Source organism: Scyliorhinus torazame, chromosome 5 (assembly GCF_047496885.1).
Source record: "Scyliorhinus torazame isolate Kashiwa2021f chromosome 5, sScyTor2.1, whole genome shotgun sequence".
NCBI lineage: Eukaryota > Metazoa > Chordata > Chondrichthyes > Carcharhiniformes > Scyliorhinidae > Scyliorhinus > Scyliorhinus torazame.
This window is the reverse complement of record NC_092711.1, coordinates 2,671,521-2,698,164: the sequence shown is the minus strand read 5'-3', so window position 1 is coordinate 2,698,164 and position 26,644 is coordinate 2,671,521. Positions and strand designations below refer to the sequence as shown.

Sequence of the window (26,644 nt, the reverse complement as noted above, 5' to 3'; positions counted from 1 at the left end):
CCCTATCTCTGTAACCTCCTCCAGCCCCCTACACCCCTCCTTATCTCTGTAACTTCCTCCAGACCCTACAACCCTCCCTATCTCTATAACCTCCTCCAGCCCGCTACACCCCTCCCTATCTTTGTAAACTCCTCCAGCACCTAAAACCCTCCCTATCTCTGTAACCTCCTCCAGCCCCGTACACCCCTCCCTATCTCTGTAATTTACTCCAGTACCTACAACCCTCCCTATCTCTGTAACCTCCTCCAGCCCCTACAACGCTCCCTATCTCTGTAACCTCCTCCAGCCTCTACAACCCTCCCTATATCTGTAACCTCCTCCAGCCCCTACAACCCTCCCTATCTCTGTAACCTCCTCCAGTCCCTACACCCCTCCCTATCTCTGTAATCTGCTCCAGCCCCGACAACCCTCCCCATCTCTGTTACTTCCTCCAGCCTCTACACCCCTCCCTATCTCTGTAATTTACTCCAGCACCTACAACCCTCCCTACCTCTGTAACCTCCTCCAGCCCCTACACCCCTCCCTTTCTCTGTAACCTCCTCCAGCCCCTACAACCCTCCCTATCTCTGTAACCTCCTCCAGCCCCTACAACTCTCCCTATCTCTGTAACCTCCTCCAGCTCCTACAACCCTCCCTATCTCTGTAACCTCCTCCAGCCCTCACAACCCTCCCTATCTCTGTAACCTCCTCCAGCCCCAACAAACCTCCCTCTCTCTGTAACCTCCTCCAGCCCCTACAACCCTCCCTATCTCTGTAACCTCCTCCAGCCCCTACAACTCTCCCTATCTCTGTAACCTCCTCCAGCTCCTACAACCCTCCCTATCTCTGTAACCTCCACCAGCCCCTACAACCCTCTCTATCTCTGTAACCTCCTCCAGCCCCTACAACTCTCCCTATCTCTGTAACCTCCTCCAGTTCCTACACCCCTCCCTATCTCTGTAACCTCCACCAGCCCCTACAACTCTCACTATCTCTGTAACCTCCTCCAGTTCTTACACCCCTCCCTATCTCTGTAACCTCCTCCAGTCCCTACAACCCTCCCTATCTCTGTAACCTCCTCCAGCCCCCTACAACCCTCCCTATCTCTGTAACCTCCTCCAGCCCCTACAACCCTCCCTATCTCTGTAACATCCTCCAGCCCCCTACAACCCTCCCTATCTCTGTAACCTCCTCCAGCCCCCTACACCCCTCCCTATCTCTGTAACCTCCTCCAGACCCTACAACTCTCCCTATCTCTGTAACCTCCTCCAGCCCCCTACAACCCTCCCTATCTCTGTAACCTCCTCCAGCCCCCTACAACCCTCCCTATCTCTGTAACCTCCTCCAGTCCCTACAACCCTCCCTATCTCTGTAACCTCCTCCAGCCCCCTACAACCCTCCCTATCTCTGTAACCTCCTCCAGCCCCTACAACCCTCCCTATCTCTGTAACATCCTCCAGCCTCTACAACCCTCCCTATCTCTGTAACCTCCACCAGCCCACTACAACATACGGAAAATACGGAGGCTGGGGATTGAGGGTGGTTTAGAGATATGGATCAGAAATTGGCTAGCTGAAAGAAGACAGAGGGTGGTGGTTGATGGGAAATGTTCAGAATGGAGTACAGTCACAAGTGGAGTACCACAAGGATCTGTTCCGGGGCCGTTGCTGTTTGTCATTTTTATCAATGACCGAGAGGACGGCGCAGAAGGGTGGGTGAGTAAATTTGCAGACGATACTAAAGTCGGTGGTGTGTTCGATAGTGTGGAAGGATGTAGCAGGTTACAGAGGGATATAGATAAGCTGCAGAGCTGGGCTGAGAGGTGGCAAATGGAGTTTAATGTAGACAAGTGTGAGGTGATTAACTTTGGAAGGAATAACAGGAATGCAGAATATTTGGCTAATGGTAAAGCTCTTGGAAGTGTGGATGAGCAGAGGGATCTAGGTGTCCATGTACATAGATCCCTGAAAGTTGCCACCCAGGTTGATAGGGTTGTGAAGAAGGCCTATGGAGTGTTGGCCTTTATTGGTAGAGGGATTGAGTTCCGGAGTCATGAGGTCATGTTGCAGCTGTACAAAACTCTGGTACGGCCGCATTTGGAGTATTGTGTACAGTTCTGGTCACCGCATTATAGGAAGGACATGGAGGCTTTGGAGCAGGTGCAGAGGAGATTTACCAGGATGTTGCCTGGTATGGAGGGAAAATCTTATGAGGAAAGGCTGATGGACTTGAGGTTGTTTTCGTTGGAGAGAAGAAGGTTCAGAGGAGACTTAATAGAGGCATACAAAATGATCAGGGGGTTGGATAGGGTGGACAGTGAGAGCCTTCTCCCGCGGATGGAAATGGCTGGCACGAGGGGACATAGCTTTAAACTGAGGGGTAATAGATATAGGACAGAGGTCAGAGGTAGGTTCTTTACGCAAAGAGTAGTGAGGCCGTGGAATGCCGTACCTGCTACAGTAGTGAACTCGCCAACATTGAGGGCATTTAAAAGTTTATTGGATAAACATATGGATGATAATGGCATAGTGTAGGTTGGATGGCTTTTGTTTCGGTGCAACATCGTGGGCCGAAGGGCCTGTACTGCGCTGTATTGTTCTATGTTCTAACACTCCCTATCTCTGTAACCTCCTCCAGCCCATACTCCCCTCCCCATCTCTGTAATCTCCTCCAGCCCCGACAAGCCTCCCTATCTCTCTAACCTCCTCCAGCCCATACTCCCCTCCCTATCTCTGTAACCTCCTCCAGCCCCCTACAACCCTCCCTATCTCTGTAACCTCCTCCAGCCCCTCCAAGCATCCCTATCTCTGTAACCTCCATCCCCAACCCCCCTCTCTATCTCTGTAACCTCCCCAAGCCCTACAACCTCCCTCTCTCTGTAACCTCCTCCAGCCCCCTACAACACTCCCTATCTCTGTAACCTCCCCCAGCCCTACAATCTCCCTATTTCTGTAACCTCCTGCAGCCCCCTACACCCCTTCCTATCTCTGTAACCTCCTCCAGCCCATATACTCCTCCCTATCTCTGTAACCTCCTCCAGCCCCTACACCCCTCCCTATCTCTGTAACCTCCTCCAGCCCCTACAACTCTCCCTATCTCTGTAACCTCCTCCAGCCCCTACAACCCTCCCTATGTCTGTAACCTCCTCAAGCCCGATACACACCTCCCTATCTCTGTAACCTCCTTCAGCCCCTACAACCCTCCCTGTCTCTGTAACCTCCTCCAGCCCCTACAACCCTCCCTATCTCTGTAACCTCCTCCAGCCCCCTACAACCCTCCCTATCTCTGTAACCTCCTCCAACCACTACAACCCTCCCTATCTCTGTAACCTCCTCCAGCCCCCTACAACCCTCCCTGTCTCTGTAACCTCCTCCAGCTCCTACAACCCTCCCTATCTCTGTAACGTCCTCCAGCCACCTACAACCCTCCCTATCTCTGTAACCTCCTCCAGCGACTACAACCCTCCCTATCTCTGTAACCTCCTCCAGCCCCCTACAACCCTCCCTGTCTCTGTAACCTCCTCCAGCTCCTAAAAACCCTCCCTATCTCTGTAACCTCCTCCAGCCCCCTACAACCCTCCCTATCTCTGTAACCTCCTCCAGCCACTACAACGCTCCCTATCTCTGTAACCTCCTCCAGCCCCCTACAACCCTCCCTGTCTCTGTAACCTCCTCCAGCCCGCTACAACCCTCCCTATCTCTGTAACCTCCTCCAGCCCCTACAACCCTCCCTATCTCTGTAACCTACTCCAGCTCCTACAACCCTCCCTATCTCTGGAACCTCCTCCAGCTCCTACAACCCTCCCTGTCTCTGTAACATCCTCCAGCCCCTGCAACCCTCCCTATCTCTGGAACCTCCTCCGGCTCCTACAACCCTCCCTATCTCTGTAACCTCCTCCAGCCCCTGCAACCCTCCCTATCTCTGGAACCTCCTCCAGCTCCTACAACCCTCCCTGTCACTGTAACCTCCTCCAGCTCCTACAACCCTCCCTATCTCTGGAACCTCCTCCAGCTCCTACAACCCTCCCTGTCACTGTAACCTCCTCCAGCTCCTACAACCCTCCCTGTCTCTGTAACCTCCTCCAGCCCCTGCAACCCTCCCTATCTCTGGAACCTCCTCCAGCTCCTACAACCCTCCCTGTCACTGTAACCTCCTCCAGCTCCTACACCCCTCCCTATCTCTGGAACCTCCTCCAGCTCCTACAACCCTCCCTATCTCAGGACATTTTTTGAATCCCTGGATTGAGTCCGTCCCACCCTGGAGGGGGTGGGGTTTTGGGACAGAGTTACTGCGAGAGGGTGGTAGCAAAGGTTGGTTCCCATCCAGCCTCACCTCCTTAGTCCCTCTCTCGGAGAGTCCAGCCAGCTTGGGAATATTGTAGATGTCCGCATCTGGAATTGTGTACACGTCCTCCATCGCGGTCAGTGGGACGTCAGACGCCTGAGACAGACAATGGGGAAACAGCGAGGTTAGATACAGAGTAAAGCTCCCCCTACACTGTCCCCATCAAACACTCCCAGGACAGGTACAGCACGGGGTTAGATACAGAGTAAAGCTCCCCCTACACTGTCCCCATCAAACACTCCCAGGACAGGTACAGCACGGGGTTAGATACAGAGTAAAGCTCCCTCTACACTGTCCCCATCAAATACTCCCAGGACAGGTACAGCACAGGGTTAGATACAGAGTAAAGCTCCCTCGACACTGTCCCCATCAAACACTCCCAGGACAGGTACAGCACGGGGTTAGATACAGAGTAAATCTCCCTCTACACTGTCCCCATCAAACACTCCCAGGACAGGTACAGCACGGGGTTAGATACAGAGTAAAGCTCCCTCTACACTGTCCCCATCAAACACTCCCAGGACAGGCACAGCACAGGGTTAGATACAGAGTAAAGCTCCCTCTACACTGTCCCCATCAAACACTCCCAGGACAGGTACAGCACGGGGTTAGATACAGAGTAAAGCTCCCTCTACACTGTCCCCATCAAACACTCCCAGGACAGGTACAGCACGGGGTCAGATACAGAGTAAAGCTCCCTCTACACTATCCCCATCAAACACTCCCAGGACAGGTACAGCACGGGGTCAGATACAGAGTAAAGCTCCCTCTACACTGTCCCCATCAAACACTCCCAGGACAGGTACAGCACGGGGTTAGATACAGAGTAAAGCTCCCTCTACACTGTTCCCATCAAACACTCCCAGGACAGGTACAGCACGGGGTTAGATACAGAGTAAAGCTCCCTCGACACTGTCCCCATCAAACACTCCCAGGACAGGTACAGCACGGGGTTAGATACAGAGTAAAGCTCCCTCTACACTGTCCCCATCAAACACTCCCAGGACAGGTACAGCACGGGGTTAGATACAGAGTGAAGCTCCCTCTACACTGTCCCCATCAAACACTCCCAGGACAGGTACAGCACGGGGTTAGATACAGAGTAAAGCTCCCTCGACACTGTCCCCATCAAACACTCCCAGGACAGGTACAGCACGGGGTTAGATACAGAGTAAAGCTCCCTCTACACTGTCCCCATCAAACACTCCCAGCACAGGTACAGCACGGGGTTAGATACAGAGTAAAGCTCCCTCGACACTGTCCCCATCAAACACTCCCAGGACAGGTACAGCACGGGGTTAGATACAGAGTAAATCTCCCTCTACACTGTCCCCATCAAACACTCCCAGGACAGGTACAGCACGGGGTTAGATACAGAGTAAAGCTCCCTCTACACTGTCCCCATCAAACACTCCCAGGACAGGCACAGCACAGGGTTAGATACAGAGTAAAGCTCCCCCTACACTGTCCCCATCAAACACTCCCAGGACAGGTACAGCACGGGGTTAGATACAGAGTAAAGCTCCCTCTACACTGTCCCCATCGAACACTCCCAGGACAGGTACAGCACGGGGTTAGATACAGAGTAAAGCTCCCTCAACACTGTCCCCATCAAACACTCCCAGGACAGGTACAGCACAGGGTTAGATACAGAGTAAAGCTCCCTCTACACTGTCCCCATCAAACACTCCCAGGACAGGTACAGCACGGGGTTAGATACAGAGTAAAGCTCCCTCTACACTGTCCCCATCAAACACTCCCAGGACAGGTACAGCACGGGGTCAGATACAGAGTAAAGCTCCCTCTACACTATCCCCATCAAACACTCCCAGGACAGGTACAGCACGGGGTCAGATACAGAGTAAAGCTCCCTCTACACTGTCCCCATCAAACACTCCCAGGACAGGTACAGCACGGGGTTAGATACAGAGTAAAGCTCCCTCTACACTGTTCCCATCAAACACTCCCAGGACAGGTACAGCACGGGGTTAGATACAGAGTAAAGCTCCCTCGACACTGTCCCCATCAAACACTCCCAGGACAGGTACAGCACGGGGTTAGATACAGAGTAAAGCTCCCGCTACACTGTCCCCATCAAACACTCCCAGGACAGGTACAGCACTGGGTTAGATACAGAGTAAAGCTCCCTCTACACTGTCCCCATCAATCACTCCCAGGACAGGTACAGCACGGGGTTAGATACAGAGTAAAGCTCCCTCTACACTGTCCCCATCAAACACTCCCAGGACAGGTACAGCACGGGGTTAGATACAGAGTAAAGCTCCCTCTACACTGTCCCCATCAAACACTCCCAGGACAGGTACAGCACGGGGTTAGATACAGAGAAAAGCTCCCTCTACACTGTCCCCATCAAACACTCCCAGGACAGGTACAGCACGGGGTTAGATACAGAGTAAAGCTCCCTCTACACTGTCCCCATCAAACACTCCCAGGACAGGTACAGCACGGGGTTAGATACAGAGTAAAGCTCCCTCTACACTGTCCCCATCAAACACTCCCACGACAGGTACAGCACGGGGTTAGATACAGAGTAAAGCTCCCACTACACTGTCCCCATCAAACACTCCCAGGACAGGTACAGCACGGGGTTAGATACAGAGTAAAGCTCCCTCTACACTGTCCCCATCAAACACTCCCAGGACAGGTACAGCACGGGGTTAGATACAGAGTAAAGCTCCCTCTACACTGTCCCCATCAAACACTCCCACGACAGGTACAGCACGGGGTTAGATACAGAGTAAAGCTCCCTCTACACTGTCCCCATCAAACACTCCCAGGACAGGTACAGCACGGGGTTAGATACAGAGTAAAGCTCCCTCTACACTGTCCCCATCAAACACTCCCAGGACAGGTACAGCACGGGGTTAGATACAGAGTAAAGCTCCCTCTACACTGTCCCCATCAAACACTCCCGGGACAGGTACAGCACGGGGTTAGATACAGAGTAAAGCTCCCTCTACACTGTCCCCATCAAACACTCCCAGGACAGGTACAGCACGGGGTTAGATACAGAGTAAAGCTCCCTCCACACTGTCCCCATCAAACACTCCCAGGACAGGTACAGCACGGTGTTAGATACAGAGTAAAGCTCCCTCTACACTGTCCCCATCAAACACTCCCAGGACAGGTACAGCACGGGGTTAGATACAGAGTAAAGCTCCCTCTACACTGTCCCTATCAAACACTCCCAGGACAGGTACAGCACAGGGTTAGATACAGAGTAAAGCTCCCTCCACGCTGTCGCCATCAAACACTCCCAGGACAGGTACAGCACGGGGTTATATACAGAGTAAAGCTCCCTCTACACTGTCCCCATCAAACACTCCCAGGACAGGTACAGCACAGGGTTAGATACAGAGTAAAGCTCCCTCTACACTGTCCCCATCAAACACTCCCAGGGCAGGTACAGCACGGGGTTAGATACAGAGTAAAGCTCCCTCCACACTGTCGCCATCAAACACTCCCAGGACAGGTACAGCACGGGGTTAGATACAGAGTAAAGCTCCCTCTACACTGTCCCCATCAAAAACTCCCAGGACAGGTACAGCACAGGGTTAGATACAGAGTAAAGCTCCCTCTACACTGTCCCCATCAAACACCCCCAGGACAGGTACAGCACGGGGTCAGATACAGAGTAAAGCTCCCTCTACACTGTCCCCATCAAACACTCCCAGGACAGGTACAGCACGGGGTTAGATACAGAGTAAAGCTCCCTCTACACTGTCCCCATCAAACACTCCCAGGACAGGTACAGCACGGGGTTAGATACAGAGTAAAGCTCCCTCTACACTGTCCCCATCAAACACTCCCAGGACAGGTACAGCACGGGGTTAGATACAGAGTAAAGCTCCCTCTACACTGTCCCCATCAAACACTCCCAGGACAGGTACAGCACGGGGTTAGATACAGAGTAAAGCTCCCTCTACACTGTCCCCATCAAACACTCCCAGGACAGGTACAGCACGGGGTTAGATACAGAGTAAAGCTCCCTCTACACTGTCCCCATCAAACACTCCCAGGACAGGTACAGCACGGGGTTAGATACAGAGTAAAGCTCCCTCTACACTGTCCCCATCAAACACTCCCAGGACAGGTACAGCACGGGGTTAGATACATAGTAAAGCTCCCTCTACACTGTCCCCATCAAACACTCCCAGGACAGGTACAGCACGGGGTTAGATACAGAGTAAAGCTCCCTCTACACTGTCCCCATCAAACACTCCCAGGACAGGTACAGCACGGGGTTAGATACATAGGAAAGCTCCCTCTGCACTGTCCCCAACAAACACTCCCAGGACAGGTACAGCACGGGGTTAGATACAGAGTAAAGCTCCCTCTACACTGTCCCCATCAAACACTCCCAGGACAGGTACAGCACGGGGTTAGATACAGAGTAAAGCTCCCTCGACACTGTCCCCATCAAACACTCCCAGGACAGGTACAGCACGGGGTTAGATACAGAGTAAAGCTCCCTCTACACTGTCCCCATTAAACACTCCCAGGACAGATACAGCACGGGGTTAGATACAGAGTAAAGCTCCCTCGACACAGTCCCCATCAAACACTCCCAGGACAGGTACAGCACGGGGTTAGATACAGAGTAAAGCTCCCTCTACACTGTCCCCATCAAACACTCCCAGGACAGGTACAGCACGCGGTTAGATACAGAGATAAGCTCCCTCTGCACTGTCCCCATCAAACACTCCCAGGACAGGTACAGCACGGGGTTAGATACAGAGTAAAGCTCCCTCTACACTGTCCCCATCAAACACTCCCAGGACAGGTACAGCACGGGGTTAGGTACAGGATAAAGCTCCCTCTACACTGTCCCCATCAAATACTCCCAGGACAGGTACAGCACGGGGTTAGATACAGAGTAAATCTCCCTCTACACTGTCCCCATCAAACACTCCCAGGACAGGTACAGCACAGGGTTAGATACAGAGTAAAGCTCCCTCTACACTGTCCCCATCAAACACTCCCAGGACAGGTACAGCACGGGGTTAGATACAGAGTAAAGCTCCCTCTACACTGTCCCCATCAAACACTCCCAGGGCAGGTACAGCACGGGGTTAGATACAGAGTAAAGCTCCTTCCACACTGTCGCCATCAAACACTCCCAGGACAGGTACAGCACGGGGTTAGATACAGAGTAAAGCTCCCTCTACACTGTCCCCATCAAACACTCCCAGGACAGGTACAGCACAGGGTTAGATACAGAGTAAAGCTCCCTCTACACTGTCCCCATCAAACACTCCCAGGGCAGGTACAGCACGGGGTTAGATACAGAGTAAAGCTCCCTCCACACTGTCGCCATCAAACACTCCCAGGACAGGTACAGCACGGGGTTAGATACAGAGTAAAGCTCCCTCTACACTGTCCCCATCAAAAACTCCCAGGACAGGTACAGCACAGGGTTAGATACAGAGTAAAGCTCCCTCTACACTGTCCCCATCAAACACCCCCAGGACAGGTACAGCACGGGGTCAGATACAGAGTAAAGCTCCCTCTACACTGTCCCCATCAAACACTCCCAGGACAGGTACAGCACGGGGTTAGATACAGAGTAAAGCTCCCTCTACACTGTCCCCATCAAACACTCCCAGGACAGGTACAGCACGGGGTTAGATACAGAGTAAAGCTCCCTCTACACTGTCCCCATCAAACACTCCCAGGACAGGTACAGCACGGGGTTAGATACAGAGTAAAGCTCCCTCTACACTGTCCCCATCAAACACTCCCAGGACAGGTACAGCACGGGGTTAGATACAGAGTAAAGCTCCCTCTACACTGTCCCCATCAAACACTCCCAGGACAGGTACAGCACGGGGTTAGATACAGAGTAAAGCTCCCTCTACACTGTCCCCATCAAACACTCCCAGGACAGGTACAGCACGGGGTTAGATACAGAGTAAAGCTCCCTCTACACTGTCCCCATTAAACACTCCCAGGACAGGTACAGCACGGGGTTAGATACAGAGTAAAGCTCCCTCGACACAGTCCCCATCAAACACTCCCAGGACAGGTACAGCACGGGGTTAGATACAGAGTAAAGCTCCCTCTACACTGTCCCCATGAAACACTCCCAGGACAGGTACAGCGCGGGGCTAGATACAGAGTAAAGCTCCCTCTACACTGTCCCCATCAAACACTCCCAGGACAGGTACAGCACGGGGTTAGATACAGAGTAAAGCTCCCTCTACACTGTCCCCATCAAACACTCCCAGGACAGGTACAGCACGGGGTTAGATACAGAGTAAAGCTCCCTCGACACAGTCCCCATCAAACACTCCCAGGACAGGTACAGCGCGGGGCTAGATACAGAGTAAAGCTCCCTCTACACTGTCCCCATTAAACACTCACAGGACAGGTACAGCACGGGGTTAGATACAGAGTAAAGCTCCCTCTACACTGTCCCCATCAAACACTCCCAGGACAGGTACAGCACGGGGTTAGATACAGAGTAAAGCTCCCTCTACACTGTCCCCATCAAACACTCCCAGGACAGGTACAGCACGGGGTTAGATACAGAGTAAAGCTCCCTCTACACTGTCCCCATCAAACACTCCCAGGACAGGTACAGCACGGGGTTAGATACAGAGTAAAGCTCCCTCTACAGTGTCCCCATGAAACACTCCCAGGACAGGTACAGCACGGGGTTAGATACAGAGTAAAGCTCCCTCTGCACTGTCCCCATCAAACACTCCCAGGACAGGTACAGCACGGGGTTAGATACAGAGTAAAGCTCCCTCTACACTGTCCCCATCAAACACTCCCAGGACAGGTACAGCACGGGGTTAGATACAGAGTAAAGCTCCCTCTACACTGTCCCCATCAAACACTCCCAGGACAGGTACAGCACGGGGTTAGATACAGAGTAAAGCTCCCTCTACACTGTCCCCATCAAACACTCCCAGGACAGGTACAGCACGGGGTTAGATACAGAGTAAAGCTCCCTCTACACTGTCCCCATCAAACACTCCCAGGACAGGTACAGCACGGGGTTAGATACAGAGTAAAGCTCCCTCTACACTGTCCCCATCAAACACTCCCAGGACAGGTACAGCACGGGGTTAGATACAGAGTAAAGCACCCTCTACACTGTCCCCATCAAACACTCCCAGGACATGTACAGCACGTGGTTAGATACAGAGTAAATCTCCCTCTGCACTGTCCCCATCAAACACTCCTGGGACAGGTACAGCACGGGTTTAGATACAGAGTAAAGCTCCCGCTACACTGTCCCCATCAAACACTCCCAGGACAGGTACAGCACGGGGTTAGATACAGAGTAAAGCTCCCTCTACACTGGCCCCATCAAACACTCCCAGGACAGGTACAGCACGGGGTTAGATACAGAGTAAAGCTCCCTCTACACTGTCCCCATCAAACACTCCCAGGACAGGTACAGCACGTGGTTAGATACAGAGTAAAGCTCCCTCTGCACTGTCCCCATCAAACACTCCCAGGACAGGTACAGCACGGGGTTAGATACAGAGTAAAGCACCCTCTACACTGTCCCCATCAAACACTCCCAGGACAGGTACAGCACGGGGTTAGATACAGAGTAAAGCTCCCTCTACACTGTCCCCATCAAACACTGCCAGGACAGGTACAGCACGGGGTTAGATACAGAGTAAAGCTCCTCTACACTGTCCCCATCAAACACTCACAGGACAGGTACAGCACGGGGTTAGATACAGAGTAAAGCTCCCTCTACACTGTCCCCATCAAACAATCCCAGGACAGGTAGAGCACGGGGTTAGATCAGAGTAAAGCTCCCTCTACACTGTCCCCATCAAACACTCCCAGGACAGGTACAGCACGGGGTTAGATACAGAGTAAAGCTCCCTCTACACTGTCCCCATCAAACACTCCCAGGACAGGTACAGCACGGGGTTAGATAGAGAGTAAATCTCCCTCTACACTGTTCCCATCAAACACTCCCAGGACAGGTACAGCACGGGGTTAGATACAGAGTAAAGCGCCCTCTACACTGTCCCCATCAAACACTCCCAGGACAGGTAAAGCACGGGGTTAGATACAGAGTAAAGCTCCCTGTACACTGTCCCCATCAAACACTCCCAGGACAGGCACAGCACGGGGTTAGATACAGAGTAAATCTCCCTCGACACTGTCCCCATCAAACACTCCCAGGACAGGTACAGCACGGGGTTAGATACAGAGTAAAGCTCCCTCGACACTGTCCCCATCAAACACTCCCAAGAAAGGTACAGCACGGGGTTAGATACAGAGTAAAGCTCCCTCTACACTGTCCCCATCAAACACTCCCAGGACAGGTACAGCACGCGGTTAGATACAGAGTAAAGCTGCCTCTACACTGTCCCCATCAAAGACTCCCAGGACAGGTACAGCACGGGGTTAGATACAGAGTAAAGCTCCCTCTACACTGTCCCCATCAAACACTCCCAGGACAGGTACAGCACGGGGTTAGATACAGAGTAAAGCTCCCTCGACACTGTCCCCATCAAACACTCCCAGGACAGGTACAGCACAGGGTTAGATACAGAATAAAGCTCCCACTACACTGTCCCCATCAAACACTCACAGGACAGGTACAGCACAGGGTTAGATACAGAATAAAGCTCCCTCTACACTGTCCCCATCAAAAACTCCCACGACAGGTACAGCACGGGGTTAGATACAGAGTAAAACTCCCTCTACACTGTCCCCATCAAACACTCCCAGGACAGGTACAGCACGTAGTTAGTTACAGAGTAAAGCTCACTCTACCCTGTCCCCATCAAACACTCTCAGGACAGGTACTGCACGGGGTTAGATACAGAGTAAAGCTCCCTGTACACTGTCCCCATCAAACACTCCCAGGACAGGTGCAGCACGCGGTTAGATACAGAGTAAAGCTCCCTCTACACTGTCACCATCAAACACTCCCAGGACAGGTACAGCAGGGGGTTAGATACAGAGTAAAGCTCCCTCTACACTGTCCCCATCAAACACTCCCAGGACAGGTATAGCATGGAGTTAGATACAGAGTAAAGCTCCCTTCACACTGTCCCCATCAAACACTCCCAGGACAGGTACAGCATGGGGTTAGATACAGAGTAAAGCTCCCTCTGCACTGTCCCCATCAAACACTCCCTGGACAGGTACAGCACGGAGTTAGATACAGAGTAAAACTCCCTCTACACTGTCCCCAACAAACACTCCCAGGACAGGTACAGCACAGGGTTAGATACAGAGTAAATCTCCCTCTACACTGTCCCTATCAAACACTCCCAGGACAGGTACAGCACGGGGTTAGATACAGAGTAAAGCTCCCTCTACACTGTCCCATCAAACACTCCCAGGACAGGTACAGCACGGGGTTAGGTACAGAGTAAAGCTCCCTCTACACTGTCCACATCATACACTCGCAGGACAGGTACAGCACGGGGTTAGATACAGAGTAAAGCTCCCTCTACACTGTCCCCATCAAACACTCCCGGGACAGGTACAGCACGGGGTTAGATACAGAGTAAAGCTCCCTCCACACTGTCCCCATCAAACACACCCAGGACAGGTACAGCACGAGGTTAGATACAGAGTAAAGCTTCCTCTACACTGTTCCCATCAAACACTCCCAGTCCAGGTACAGCACCGGGTTAGATACAGAGTAAAACGCCCTCTACACTATCCCCATCAAACACTCCCAGGACAGGTACAGCACGGGGTTAGATACAGAGTAAAGCTCCCTCTACACTGTCCCCATCAAACACTCCCAGGACAGGTACAGCACGGGGTTAGATACAGAGTAAAGCTCCCTCGACACTGTCCCCATCAAACACTCCCAGGACAGGTACAGCACGGGGTTAGATACAGAGTAAAGCTCCCTCTACACTGTCCCCATCAAACACTCCCAGGACAGGTACAGCACGGGGTTATATACAGAGTAAAGTTCCCTCGACACTGTCCCCATCAAACACTCCCAGGACAGGTACAGCACGGGGTTAGATACAGAGTAAAGCTGCCTCAACACTGTTCCCATCAAACACTCCCAGGACAGGTACAGCACGGGGTTAGATACATAGTAAAGCTCCCTCTACACTATCCCCATCAAACACTCCCAGGACAGGTACAGCACGCGGTTAGATACAGAGTAAAGTTCCCTCGACACTGTCCCCATCAAACACTCCCAGGACAGGTACAGCACGGGGTTAGATACAGAGTAAAGCTGCCTCAACACTGTTCCCATCAAACACTCCCAGGACAGGTACAGCACGGGGTTAGATACAGAGTAAAGCTCCCTCTACACTGTCCCCATCAAACACTCCCAGGACAGGTACAGCACGCGGTTAGATACAGAGTAAAGCTGCCTCTACACTGTCCCCATCAAAGAATCCCAGGACAGGTACAGCACGGGGTTAGATATAGAGTAAAGCTCCCTCTACACTGTCCCCATCAAACACTCCCAGGACAGGTACAGCACGGGGTTAGATACAGAGTAAAGCTCCCTCGACACTGTCCCCATCAAACACTCCCAGGACAGGTACAGCACAGGGTTAGATACAGAATAAAGCTCCCTCTACACTGTCCCCATCAAACACTCCCAGGACAGGTACAGCACAGGGTTAGATACAGAATAAAGCTCCCTCTACACTGTCCCCATCAAAAACTCCCACGACAGGTACAGCACGGGGTTAGATACAGAGTAAAACTCCCTCTACACTGTCCCCATCAAACACTCCCAGGACAGGTACAGCACGTAGTTAGTTACAGAGTAAAGCTCACTCTACCCTGTCCCCATCAAACACTCTCAGGACAGGTACTGAACGGGGTTAGATACAGAGTAAAGCTCCCTGTACACTGTCCCCATCAAACACTCCCAGGACAGGTGCAGCACGCGGTTAGATACAGAGTAAAGCTCCCTCTACACTGTCACCATCAAACACTCCCAGGACAGGTACAGCAGGGGGTTAGATACAGAGTAAAGCTCCCTCTACACTGTCACCATCAAACACTCCCAGGACAGGTACAGCACGCGGTTAGATACAGAGTAAAGTTCCCTCGACACTGTCCCCATCAAACACTCCCAGGACAGGTACAGCACGGGGTTAGATACAGAGTAAAGCTGCCTCAACACTGTTCCCATCAAACACTCCCAGGACAGGTACAGCACGGGGTTAGATACAGAGTAAAGCTCCCTCTACACTGTCCCCATCAAACACTCCCAGGACAGGTACAGCACGCGGTTAGATACAGAGTAAAGCTGCCTCTACACTGTCCCCATCAAAGACTCCCAGGACAGGTACAGCACGGGGTTAGATACAGAGTAAAGCTCCCTCTACACTGTCCCCATCAAACACTCCCAGGACAGGTACAGCACGGGGTTAGATACAGAGTAAAGCTCCCTCGACACTGTCCCCATCAAACACTCCCAGGACAGGTACAGCACAGGGTTAGATACAGAATAAAGCTCCCTCTACACTGTCCCCATCAAACACTCCCAGGACAGGTACAGCACAGGGTTAGATACAGAATAAAGCTCCCTCTACACTGTCCCCATCAAAAACTCCCACGACAGGTACAGCACGGGGTTAGATACAGAGTAAAACTCCCTCTACACTGTCCCCATCAAACACTCCCAGGACAGGTACAGCACGTAGTTAGTTACAGAGTAAAGCTCACTCTACCCTGTCCCCATCAAACACTCTCAGGACAGGTACTGCACGGGGTTAGATACAGAGTAAAGCTCCCTGTACACTGTCCCCATCAAACACTCCCAGGACAGGTGCAGCACGCGGTTAGATACAGAGTAAAGCTCCCTCTACACTGTCACCATCAAACACTCCCAGGACAGGTACAGCAGGGGGTTAGATACAGAGTAAAGCTCCCTCTACACTGTCACCATCAAACACTCCCAGGACAGGTATAGCATGGAGTTAGATACAGAGTAAAGCTCCCTTCACACTGTCCCCATCAAACCCTCCCAGGACAGGTTCAGCACGGGGTTAGATACAGAGTACATCTCCCTCTACACTGTCCCCATCAAACACTCCCAGGACAGGTACAGCACAGGGTTAGATACAGAGTAAAGCTCCCTCTACACTGTCCCCATCAAACACTCCCAGGACAGGTACAGCATGGGGTTAGATACAGAGTAAAGCTCCCTCTACACTCTTCCCATCAAACACTCCCAGGACAGGTACAGCACGGGGTTAGATACAGAGTAAAGCTCCCTCTGCACTGTCCCCATCAAACACTCCCAGGACAGGTACAGCACGTGGTTAGATACAGAGTAAAGCTCCCTCTACACTGTCCCCATCAAACACTCCCAGGACAGGTACAGCACGTCGTTAGATACAGAGTAAAGCTCCCTCTGCACTGTCCCCATCAAACACTCCCAGGACAGGTACAGCATGTGGTTAGATACAGAGTAAAGCTCCCTCTACACTGTCCCCATCAAACACTCCCAGGACAGGTACAGCACGTGGTTAGATACAGAGTAAAGCTCCCTCTACACTGTCCCCATCAAACACTCCCAGGGCAGGTACAGCACGGGGTTAGATACAGAGTAAAGCTCCCTCTACACTGTCCCCATCAAACACTCCCAGGACAGGTACAGCACGGGGTTAGGTACAGAGTAAAGCTCCCTCTACACTGTCCCCATCAAACACTCCCAGGACAGGTACAGCACGGTGTTAGATACAGAGTAAAGCTCCCTCTACACTGTCCCCATCAAACACTCCCAGGCCTGGTACAGAGAACATAGAACATAGAACGATACAGTGCAGTACAGGCCCTTCGGCCCACGATGTTTCACCGACATGGGAAGTCAAAAAACAAAAGCCATCTAACCTACACTATACCATTATCATCCATATGCTTATCCAATAAACTTTTAAATGCCCTCAATGTTGGCGAGTTCACTACTGTTGCAGGTAGGGCATTCCACGGCCACACTACTCTTTGCTTAAACCTCTGACCTTTGTCCTATATCTATTACCCCTCAGTTTAAGGCTATGTCCCCTCGTGCCAGCCATTTCCATCCGCGGGAGAAGGCTCTCACTGTCCACCCTATCTAACCCCCTGATCATTTTGTATGCCTCTATTAAGTCTCCTCTTAACCTTCTTCTCTCCAACGAAAACAACCTCAAGTCCGTCAGCCTTTCCTCATAAGATTTTCCCTCCATACCAGGCAACATCCTGGTAAATCTCCTCTGCACCCGATCCAAAGCTTCCACGTCCTTCCTATAATGAGGTGACCAGAACTGTCCGCAATATTCCAAATGCGGCCGTACCAGAGTTCTGTACAACTGCAACATGACCTCCCGACTCCGGAACTCAATCCCTCTACCAATAAAGGCCAACACTCCATAGGCCTTCTTCACAACCCTATCAACCTGGGTGGCAACTTTCAGGGATCTATGTACATGGACACCGAGATCCCTCTGCTCATCCACACTTCCAAGAATTTTACCATTAGCCAAATATTCCGCATTCCGGTTATTCCTTCCAAAGTGAATCACCTCACACTTCTCTACATTAAACTCCATTTGCCACCTCTCAGCCCAGCTCTGCAGCTTATCTATGTCCCTCTGTAACCTGCTACATCCTTCCGCACTGTCGACAACACCACCGACTTTAGTGTCGTCTGCAAATTTACTCACCCACCCTTCTGCGCCTTCCTCTAGGTCATTGATAAAAATGACAAACAGCAACGGCCCCAGAACAGATCCTTGTGGTACGGCACTTGTAACTGAACTCCATTCTGAACATTTCCCATCAACCACCACCCTCTGTCTTCTTTCAGCTAGCCAATTTCTGACCCACATCTTTAAATCACCCTCAATCCCCAGCCTCCGTATTTTCTGCAATAGCCTACCGTGGGGAACCTTATCAAATGCTTTACTGAAATCCATATACACCACATCAACTGCTCTACCCTTATCTACCTGTTCAGTCACCTTCTCAAAGAACTCGATAAGGTTTGTGTGGCATGACCTACCCTTCACAAAGCCATGCTGACTATCCCTAATCGTATTATTCCTATCTAGATGATTATAAATCTTGTCCCTTATAATCCCCTCCAAGACTTTACCCACGACAGACGTGAGGCTCACCGGCCTATAGTTGCCGGGTTTGTCTCTGCTCCCCTTTTTGAACAAAGGGACCACATTTGCTATTCTCCAGTCCTCTGGCACTATTCCTGTAGCCAATGATGACATAAAAATCAAAGCCAAAGGCTCAGCAATCTCTTCCCTGGCCTCCCAGAGAATCCTAGGATAAATCCCATCGGGCCCCGGGGACTTATCTATTTTCAGCCTGTCCAGAATTGCCAACACCTCTTCCCTACGTACCTCAATGCCATCTATTCTATTAGCCTGGGTCTCAGCATTCTCCTCCACAACATTATCTTTTTCCTGAGTGAATACTGACGAAAAATATTCATTTAGTATCTCGCCTATCTCTTCAGACTCCATACACAACTTCCCATCCCTGTCCTTGACTGGTCCTACTCTTTCCCTAGTCATTCGCTTATTCCTGACATACCTATAGAAAGCTTTTGGGTTTTCCTTGATCCTACCTGCCAAATACTTCTCATGTCCCCTCCTTGCTCGTCTTAGCTCTCTCTTTAGATCCTTCCTCGCTACCTTGTAACTATCAAGCGCCCCAACTGAAACTTCACACCTCATCTTCACATAGGCCTCCTTCTTCCTCTTAACAAGAGATTCCACTTCTTTGGTAAACCATGGTTCCCTCGCTCGACGCCTTCCTCGCTGCCTGACCGGTACGTACTTATCAAGAACACGCAGTAGCTGTTCCTTGAACAAGCTCCACTTATCCAGTGTGCCCAACACTTGCAGCCTACTTCTCCACCTTATCCCCCCCAAGTCACGTCTAATGGCATCATAATTGCCCTTCCCCCAGCTATAACTCTTGCCCTGCGGGGTATACTTATCCCTTTCCATCCCTAACGTAAACGTCACCGAATTGTGGTCACTGTCCCCAAAGTGCTCAACAACCTCCAAATCTAACACCTGGCCTGGTTCATTACCCAAAACCAAATCCAATGTGGCCTCGCCTCTTGTTGGCCTGTCAACATATTGTTTCAGGAAACCCTCCTGCACACATTGTACAAAAAACGACCCATCTATTGTACTCGAACTATATCTTTTCCAGTCAATATTTGGAAAGTTAAAGTCTTCCATAATAACTACCCTGTTACTTTCGCTCTTATCCAGAATCATCTTCGCCATCCTTTCCTCTACATCCCTAGAACTATTTGGAGGCCGATAGAAAACTCCCAACAAGGTGACCTCTCCTTTCCTGTTTCTAACCTCAGCCCATCCTACCTCAGAAGAAGAGTCCCCATCTAGCATCCTCTCCGCCACCGTAATACTGCTCTTGACTAGCAGCGCCACACCTCCCCCTCTTTTGCCTCCTTCTCTGAGCTTACTAAAACACCTAAACCCCGGAGCCTGCAACAACCATTCCTGTCCCTGCTCTATCCATGTCTCTGAAATGGCCACAACATCGAAGTCCCAGGTACCAACCCATGCTGCCAGTTCCCCTACCTTATTTCGTATACTCCTGGCATTGAAGTAGACACACTTCAAACCACCGACCTGAACACTGGCCCCCTCCTGCGAAGTCAAATCTGTGCTCCTGACCTTTATACTCTCAATCTCCCTTACCCTAAAACTGCAATCCAGGTTCCATGCCCCTGCTGCATTAGTTTAAGTACATAAGTACAGCAAGGGGTTAGATACAGAGTAAAGCTCCCTCTACACTGGTCCCATCAAACACTCACAGGACAGGGACAGCACGGTGTTAGATACAGAGTAAAGCTCCCTCTACACTGTCCCCATCAAACACTCCTCAGACAGGGGCAGCACGGGGTGAGATACAGAGTAAAACTCCCTCGGCACTGTCCCCATCAAACACTCCCAGGACAGGTACAGCACGGGGTTAGATACAGAGTAAAGCTCCCTCTACACTGTCCCCATCAAACACTCCCAGGACAGGTACAGCACGGGGTTAGATACAGAGTAAAGCTCCCACTGCACTGTCCCCATCAAACACTCCCAGGACAGGTACAGCACGGGGTTAGATACAGAGTAAAGCTCCCACTGCACTGTCCCCATCAAACACTCCCAGGACAGGTACAGCACGGGGTTAGATACAGAGTAAAGCTCCCTCTACACTGTCCCCATCAAACACTCCCAGGACAGGTACAGCACGGGGTTAAATACAGAGTAAAGCTCCCTCTACACTGTCCCCATCAAACACACCCAGGACAGGTACAGCACGGGGTTAGATACAGAGTAAAGCTCCCTCTACACTGTCCCCATCAAACACTCCCAGGACAGGTACAGCACGCGGTTAGATACAGAATAAAGCTCCCTCTACACTGTCCCCATCAAACACACCCAGGACAGGTACAGCACGGGGTTCGATACAGAGTAAAGCTCCCTCTCCACTGTCCCCATCTAACACTCCCAGGACAGGTACAGCACGGGGTTAGATACAGAGTAAAGCTCCCTCTACACTGTCCCCATCAAACACTCCCAGGACAGGTACAGCACGGGGTTAGATACAGAGTAAAGCTCCCTCTACACTGTCCCCATCAAACACTCCCAGGACAGGTACAGCACAGGGTTAGATACAGAGTAAAGCTCCCTCTACACTGTCCCCATCAAACACTCCCAGGACAGGTACAGCACTGGGTTAGATACAGAGTAAAGCTCCCTCTACACTGTCCCCATCAAACACTCCCAGGACAGGTACAGCACGGGGTTAAATACAGAGTAAAGCTCCCTCTACACTGTCCCCATCAAACACACCCAGGACAGGTACAGCACGGGGTTAGATACAGAGTAAAGCTCCCTCTACACTGTCCCCATCAAACACTCCCAGGACAGGTACAGCACGCGGTTAGATACAGAATAAAGCTCCCTCTACACTGTCCCCATCAAACACACCCAGGACAGGTACAGCACGGGGTTAGATACAGAGTAAAGCTCCCTCTCCACTGTCCCCATCTAACACTCCCAGGACAGGTACAGCACGGGGTTAGATACAGAGTAAAGCTCCCTCTACACTGTCCCCATCAAACACTCCCAGGACAGGTACAGCACGGGGTTAGATACAGAGTAAAGCTCCCTCTACACTGTCCCCATCAAACACTCCCAGGACAGGTACAGCACAGGGTTAGATACAGAGTAAAGCTCCCTCTACACTGTCCCTATCAAACACTCCCAGGACAGGTACAGCACGGGGTTAGATACAGAGTAAAGCTCCCTCTACACTGTCCCCATCAAACACTCCCAGGACAGGTACAGCACGGGGTTAGATACAGAGTAAAGCTCCCTCTACACTGTCCCCATCAAACACTCCCAGGACAGGGACAGCACGGGGTTAGATACAGAAACCTGCCCCATCAGGTCAACACAATTGTCTGAGATTAACTGATTGTCGCTTGTAATACATCAGCACTGACTCGAGCTCAGTAAACACTTACCAGATCCAGAACTAGTGACATTAGTAACACTGGGAAAACCGTGTGCATTTAGGGTATGATCATGGCTGATCGCTTTGCGTTCCGACCTCCGCATTCGTCATCCAACCCCGATAACCTTTGAACCCCTGACCTGACGAGAATGCATCTCCCTCCCACCTTGAAGACATACAGGGACCCCCTCCCCCACTCCCGCCTCTACCGCCCTCCCGAGGAACCTAGCCCAGTCTGTCTGACCTCTCCTCATAAAACACCCCGCTCATACTCCATTTGAGGAACTCTCTGCTTCTTTATTTTTCCTGCCAGGGTGACCAGCTTCGCATGTTCCCACATTTGTCTCCACCCGCCAGAGTTCTGGAAATCGAACGAAGGTACATCTATTGATTCTCCTTTTCCCGTCAAAGGATTTAATTCGTGGAACACCATGTCCCTTTGGTGATTCCTCGGGACTCCCTCGGGCCTTTTGCACTGCCCCAATGTGTAGCCTCGTCAATGATCGTTCTCGCACCTTCTCGAGGGCAATGACTCCTTAAAATTGCTAAATATTGATCGCAATAACCCTTAACCCTTCAGTCCCACTCAAACAACAGGAAAACCCGTGTCAGCTCTCGATCCACTTTTAAATATAGTTAGCAGTGCTTCAAAGGGATTCTCTTTCGGGAATGTTTGAAGCGATCGTCTTGAATGTGGTCAGAACTCCAGCTGGAGTCTCCGGAACCTTCCAAAGAGCAAAGAACAAAGAAAAGTACAGCACAGGAACAGGCCCTTCGGCCCTCCAAGCCCGTGCCGACCATGCTGCCCGACTAAACTAAAATCTTCTACACTTCCTGGGTCCGTCTATTCCCATCCTATTCATGTATTTGTCAAGATGCCCCTTAAACGTCACTATCGTCCCTGCTTCCACCACCTCCTTCGGGGTTTGCCTTCCATCTCCAAGCTGCAAACCCCTGTCTGTCTCAACCCGCTGTCGAGGCTGCCTAACCTGTTACCGGGGCAAATCGTATCAGATCATAAAGATCTGCTATGACCTTATTGAATGGCGGAGCAGGGTGGGGGTGAGGGGGAGGGGGGGGCAGATGACTTACGCTGCTCTTCGTTCTTATCCAGCTCAAACACAGTGTATCTAATTGACTACTCCACCGGGCGCCCTCGTGATCCAAACGAAAAACCATTAGCCCAAGCTTTTACAACGCTTTAATTGCACCGCTGGCTCCCGAGAAGTTGTCTTTCAAACCAGGATGCTCCAAAAACATGACAGCAGCACTCGCACACACCCCCAGTACCAAAAGTACAATTTATTTGAAATTCCTCACAAGGTTGGGCTCGCTCCTGTAACAGGTTCTGCAGTTCAGCAACCCCCCCCCCCCCCCCCCGGTTTAACCCCTCGCCCTGCACCCAATCGAACACGTCGGCCCCTCCCCGCGTCCCGCGCCACGCTCGCTCAACCCCTTACCTCTCTGTCTTGCGTCACGACCTCCGAGGAGCCTCTGTTGACCGAGGATGAGGTCCGGTTGACTTCTGGCCCCTGAAGTGTGGGCGCCCCCCAGTTGACCTGTGACCCTCTGAGCGATGGGGGCACCTGGTAGACCTCTGACCTCTGGAATGGGGGTCTTGCCCAGCTGACCTTGGACCCCTCGAGCGCGGGGGGCACCTGGTAGACCTCCGACTCCTGGGCGGGTGCGTCGGTCCGGCCGACCCTTGACCCCTCCAGCGGCGCCGGCACCTGGTAGACCTCCGACTCCTGGATGGGTGCGTCGGTCCGGCCGACCCTTGACCCCTCCAGCGGCGCCGGCACCTGGTAGACCTCCGACTCCTGGGCGGGCGCGTTGGCCCAGCTGACCCTTGACCCCTCCAGCGGCGCCGGCACCTGGTAGATCTCCGACTCCTGGGCGGGCGCGCCGGCGCCAACCTCTTCGGGGCCACCTTCCAGGAGCTTCAGCCGGTTGCCGGGGACGATGCCCAGGCGACCGTGGAGGGAGCAGAGCCACCAGCCGCCCAGGCCGGCCGTGCCGCGCTCCACCACCATCAGGATCTCCCCGCGTCGGAAGGAGAGCTCGTCCGCGCTCTCCGCCATGTTGTCGTACAGCGCTCTGGCCAGCAGGTTCTGGAGAGGGGGAAATGCGGCAAGGTCGAGGGAGAGAGAAAGAGAAAGAGAAAGAGAGGGGACATGGTGAGACCCTCAACCAGCTGGCACAAGTTTCAATTCCCTCCGCCACCTCGATAACTCGGTTCCCAGTTTCAAAATGGCCGCCCAAAATGGCCGCCACTTTAGCCTGCGACTGGGCCCCACCCCCTTCTCTCATCGTCAGGACTCCCCAGCTTCCGGAGGGGGGGGGGGTGTTTGCGTTGCCCCCTCTTGGGCCCACCAAGCCCTCAAAACGCTCAGCAGTTCACTGACTACACGCTTGCCCTCCGCCCTCCCCCAGACGAGGTAGGCCCAGTTTCCCCCTTGGCCTCCTGTGGTGCCCCCGCCCAACCCCCCCCCACCCCAATCTCCCTCCCACCCCAGGCGAATCCCTTCTCCCTCGAGTGAGTATCGGCCTTCTGCCGAGGGACCGGGCCGTTTTTTGAGCGTTGTAGCTTAGCGAGGAGCTCCCTCAGGCTGCAGGCAGGGCCTAGGTGAGGCAAACAGTTCCCAGCTAAATCCCTGTGAGACCAAGCCTCCTTGAGTGAGTTCTTCAGGAAGTGTGGGCAGGGTGTCTGAGGCTGGAGGAGGGTCAGGGAGCATAGCTCTTAGGGGCCCTCATTTTCCCACACTAATATTAAATCCTCGTGATATTTGCCCCACTTCACATCTCAAATGCAAAATGATACAACACAGGAGAGAGAGAGAGTCTACTACATATCTCCCTCAGGACTGACCCTCTGACAGTGTGGCACTCCCTCAGTACTGACCCTCTGACAGTGTGGCACTCCCTCAGTACTGACCCTCTGACAGTGCGGCGCTCCCTCAGGACTGACCCTCTGACAGTGTGGCACTCCCTCAGTACTGACCCTCTGACAGTGTGGCACTCCCTCAGTACTGACCCTCTGACAGTGCGGCACTCCCTCAGTACTGACCCTCTGGCAGTGCGGCACTCCCTCAGTACTGACCCTCTGACAGAGCGGCACTCCCTCAGTACTGACCCTCTGACAGTGCGGCACTCCCTCAGTACTGACCCTCTGACAGTGCGGCACTCCCTCAGTACTGGCCCTCTGACAGAGCGGCACTCCCTCAGTACTGACCCTCTGACAGTGCGGCACTCCCTCAGTACTGGCCCTCTGACAGAGCGGCACTCCCTCAGTACTGACCCTCTGACAGAGCGGCACTCCCTCAGTACTGACCCTCTGACAGTGCGGCACTCCCTCAGTACTGACCCTCTGACAGTGCGGCACTCCCTCAGTACTGGCCCTCTGACAGAGCGGCACTCCCTCAGTACTGACCCTCTGACAGTGTAGCACTCCCTCAGTACTGACCCTCTGACAGTGCGGCACTCCCTCAGTACTGGCCCTCTGACAGAGCGGCACTCCATCTCCGCTGCCGGGTTTGTTGCGGTTTAATACTTACAGAGACGCTCATGGCCGCCTGCGGTTGCTGTGGTGTCAGCTGTGTCCTGGGCTCAGAGCCGGGGTCAAAGTGGAGGACAGACTGCCTTCTACATCCCCTGCCAGCGTCCGGGGTCCAGGTGACAGACGTCAGAACTCCGGGAGGAGATTCCGTTCCTGAGGCAGAGCGGAGGAGGGACCGGGAAAACAAGAAGGAGACAGGGGAGCAACGGAGATAGAGAGGCACGAACAGAGGACGAATGTGTGTGTTAGTGTGTGTGTGTTAGTGTGTGTGTGTTAGTGTGCGTTCGTGCAACAAGAATCTTTGTTCGTGTCACAAGTAGGCTTACATTAACACTGGAATGAAGTTACTGTGGAAATCCCCTCGTCGCCACATTCTGGCGCCTGTTCGGCTGCACAGGGGGAGAATTCAGAATGTCCAATTCACCTAATAGCACATCTTTCGGGACTTGTGGGAGGAAACCGGAGCACCCGGAGGAAACCCACGCAGACACGGGGAGAACCCGCAGACTCCGCACAGACAGTGACCCGAGCCGGGAATCGAACCTGGGGCTCTGGAGCTGTGAAGCAACAGTGCTAACCGCTGGGCTACCGTGGTGTGTGTGTGTGTTTCTGTGTTAGTGCGAGCGTGTGTGTGTGTGTTTGTGTGTGCGCGTGTTAGTTTGTGCGTTTATGTGTTAGTGAGAGTGCATGTGTTCACGTGTGCGTTAGTGCATGAGTGTGAGTTTGTGCGAGTGTGTGTATGCGTGAGTGTGTGTGTGCTAGTGTGTGTCTTTATGTTAGTATTTGTGCGCGAGTGTGTGTTTGTGCAAGTTTGTGTGTATTTATCTACAAGTGCGTGTGAGTTTGTGTATTACGTGTGTATTTACTTGTGTTAGAATGTGAGTGGTTGTGTTTCCCGAGTTTGTGTGTTAGTGTCTGTGTGCTTCTGGGAGTATATGCGTTAGTGTGTATCTGTTTGGGTGTACGAGTGTGTGTGTGAGTTTGTGAGCATGTTTGTGTGTGTGTGAGGGTGAGCGAGTGTATGTTTTTGTGTGAGGTGTGTCTTTAGAAAGAAGCAAGCGGTGGCGTAACGCCAAAAGCAACTCTCTGCCTCGAGGAATTTTAAAGTCCTCAGACCTCTCGAGGTGTCGCAGGTCTCTGTGTTCCGGGGCAGTGAGTCGAACAGCCCACAACCCACTGGCAATATCTTCCGGTTCCACCGAGAGCAATAGAACGATCGCACCAGCAACGGACGAGCTGAAAGTGTCGAGGGGAAATTGACAACTTGAAATG

At 52.3% G+C, this 26,644-nt stretch overlaps 1 protein-coding gene across 1 annotated transcript in view; it reads right to left on the bottom strand.

Moving 5' to 3' along the window:
• The window catches only part of LOC140422580 (embryonal Fyn-associated substrate-like), a 92,334-nt gene that overhangs the window by 63,936 nt on the left and 1,754 nt on the right, over positions 1–26,644 (bottom strand). Inside the window, exons 1-3 of the mRNA XM_072507587.1 lie at positions 25,371–26,644; positions 23,277–23,927; positions 4,312–4,419 (exon numbers count right to left, since the gene is read on the bottom strand). The exon at positions 25,371–26,644 is cut by the window's right edge and continues 1,754 nt beyond it. Of these exons, the coding sequence (XP_072363688.1) occupies positions 4,312–4,419; positions 23,277–23,927; positions 25,371–25,382 (771 nt within the window). The 5' untranslated portion in view covers positions 25,383–26,644. The remainder of the gene's footprint in view (positions 1–4,311; positions 4,420–23,276; positions 23,928–25,370) is intronic.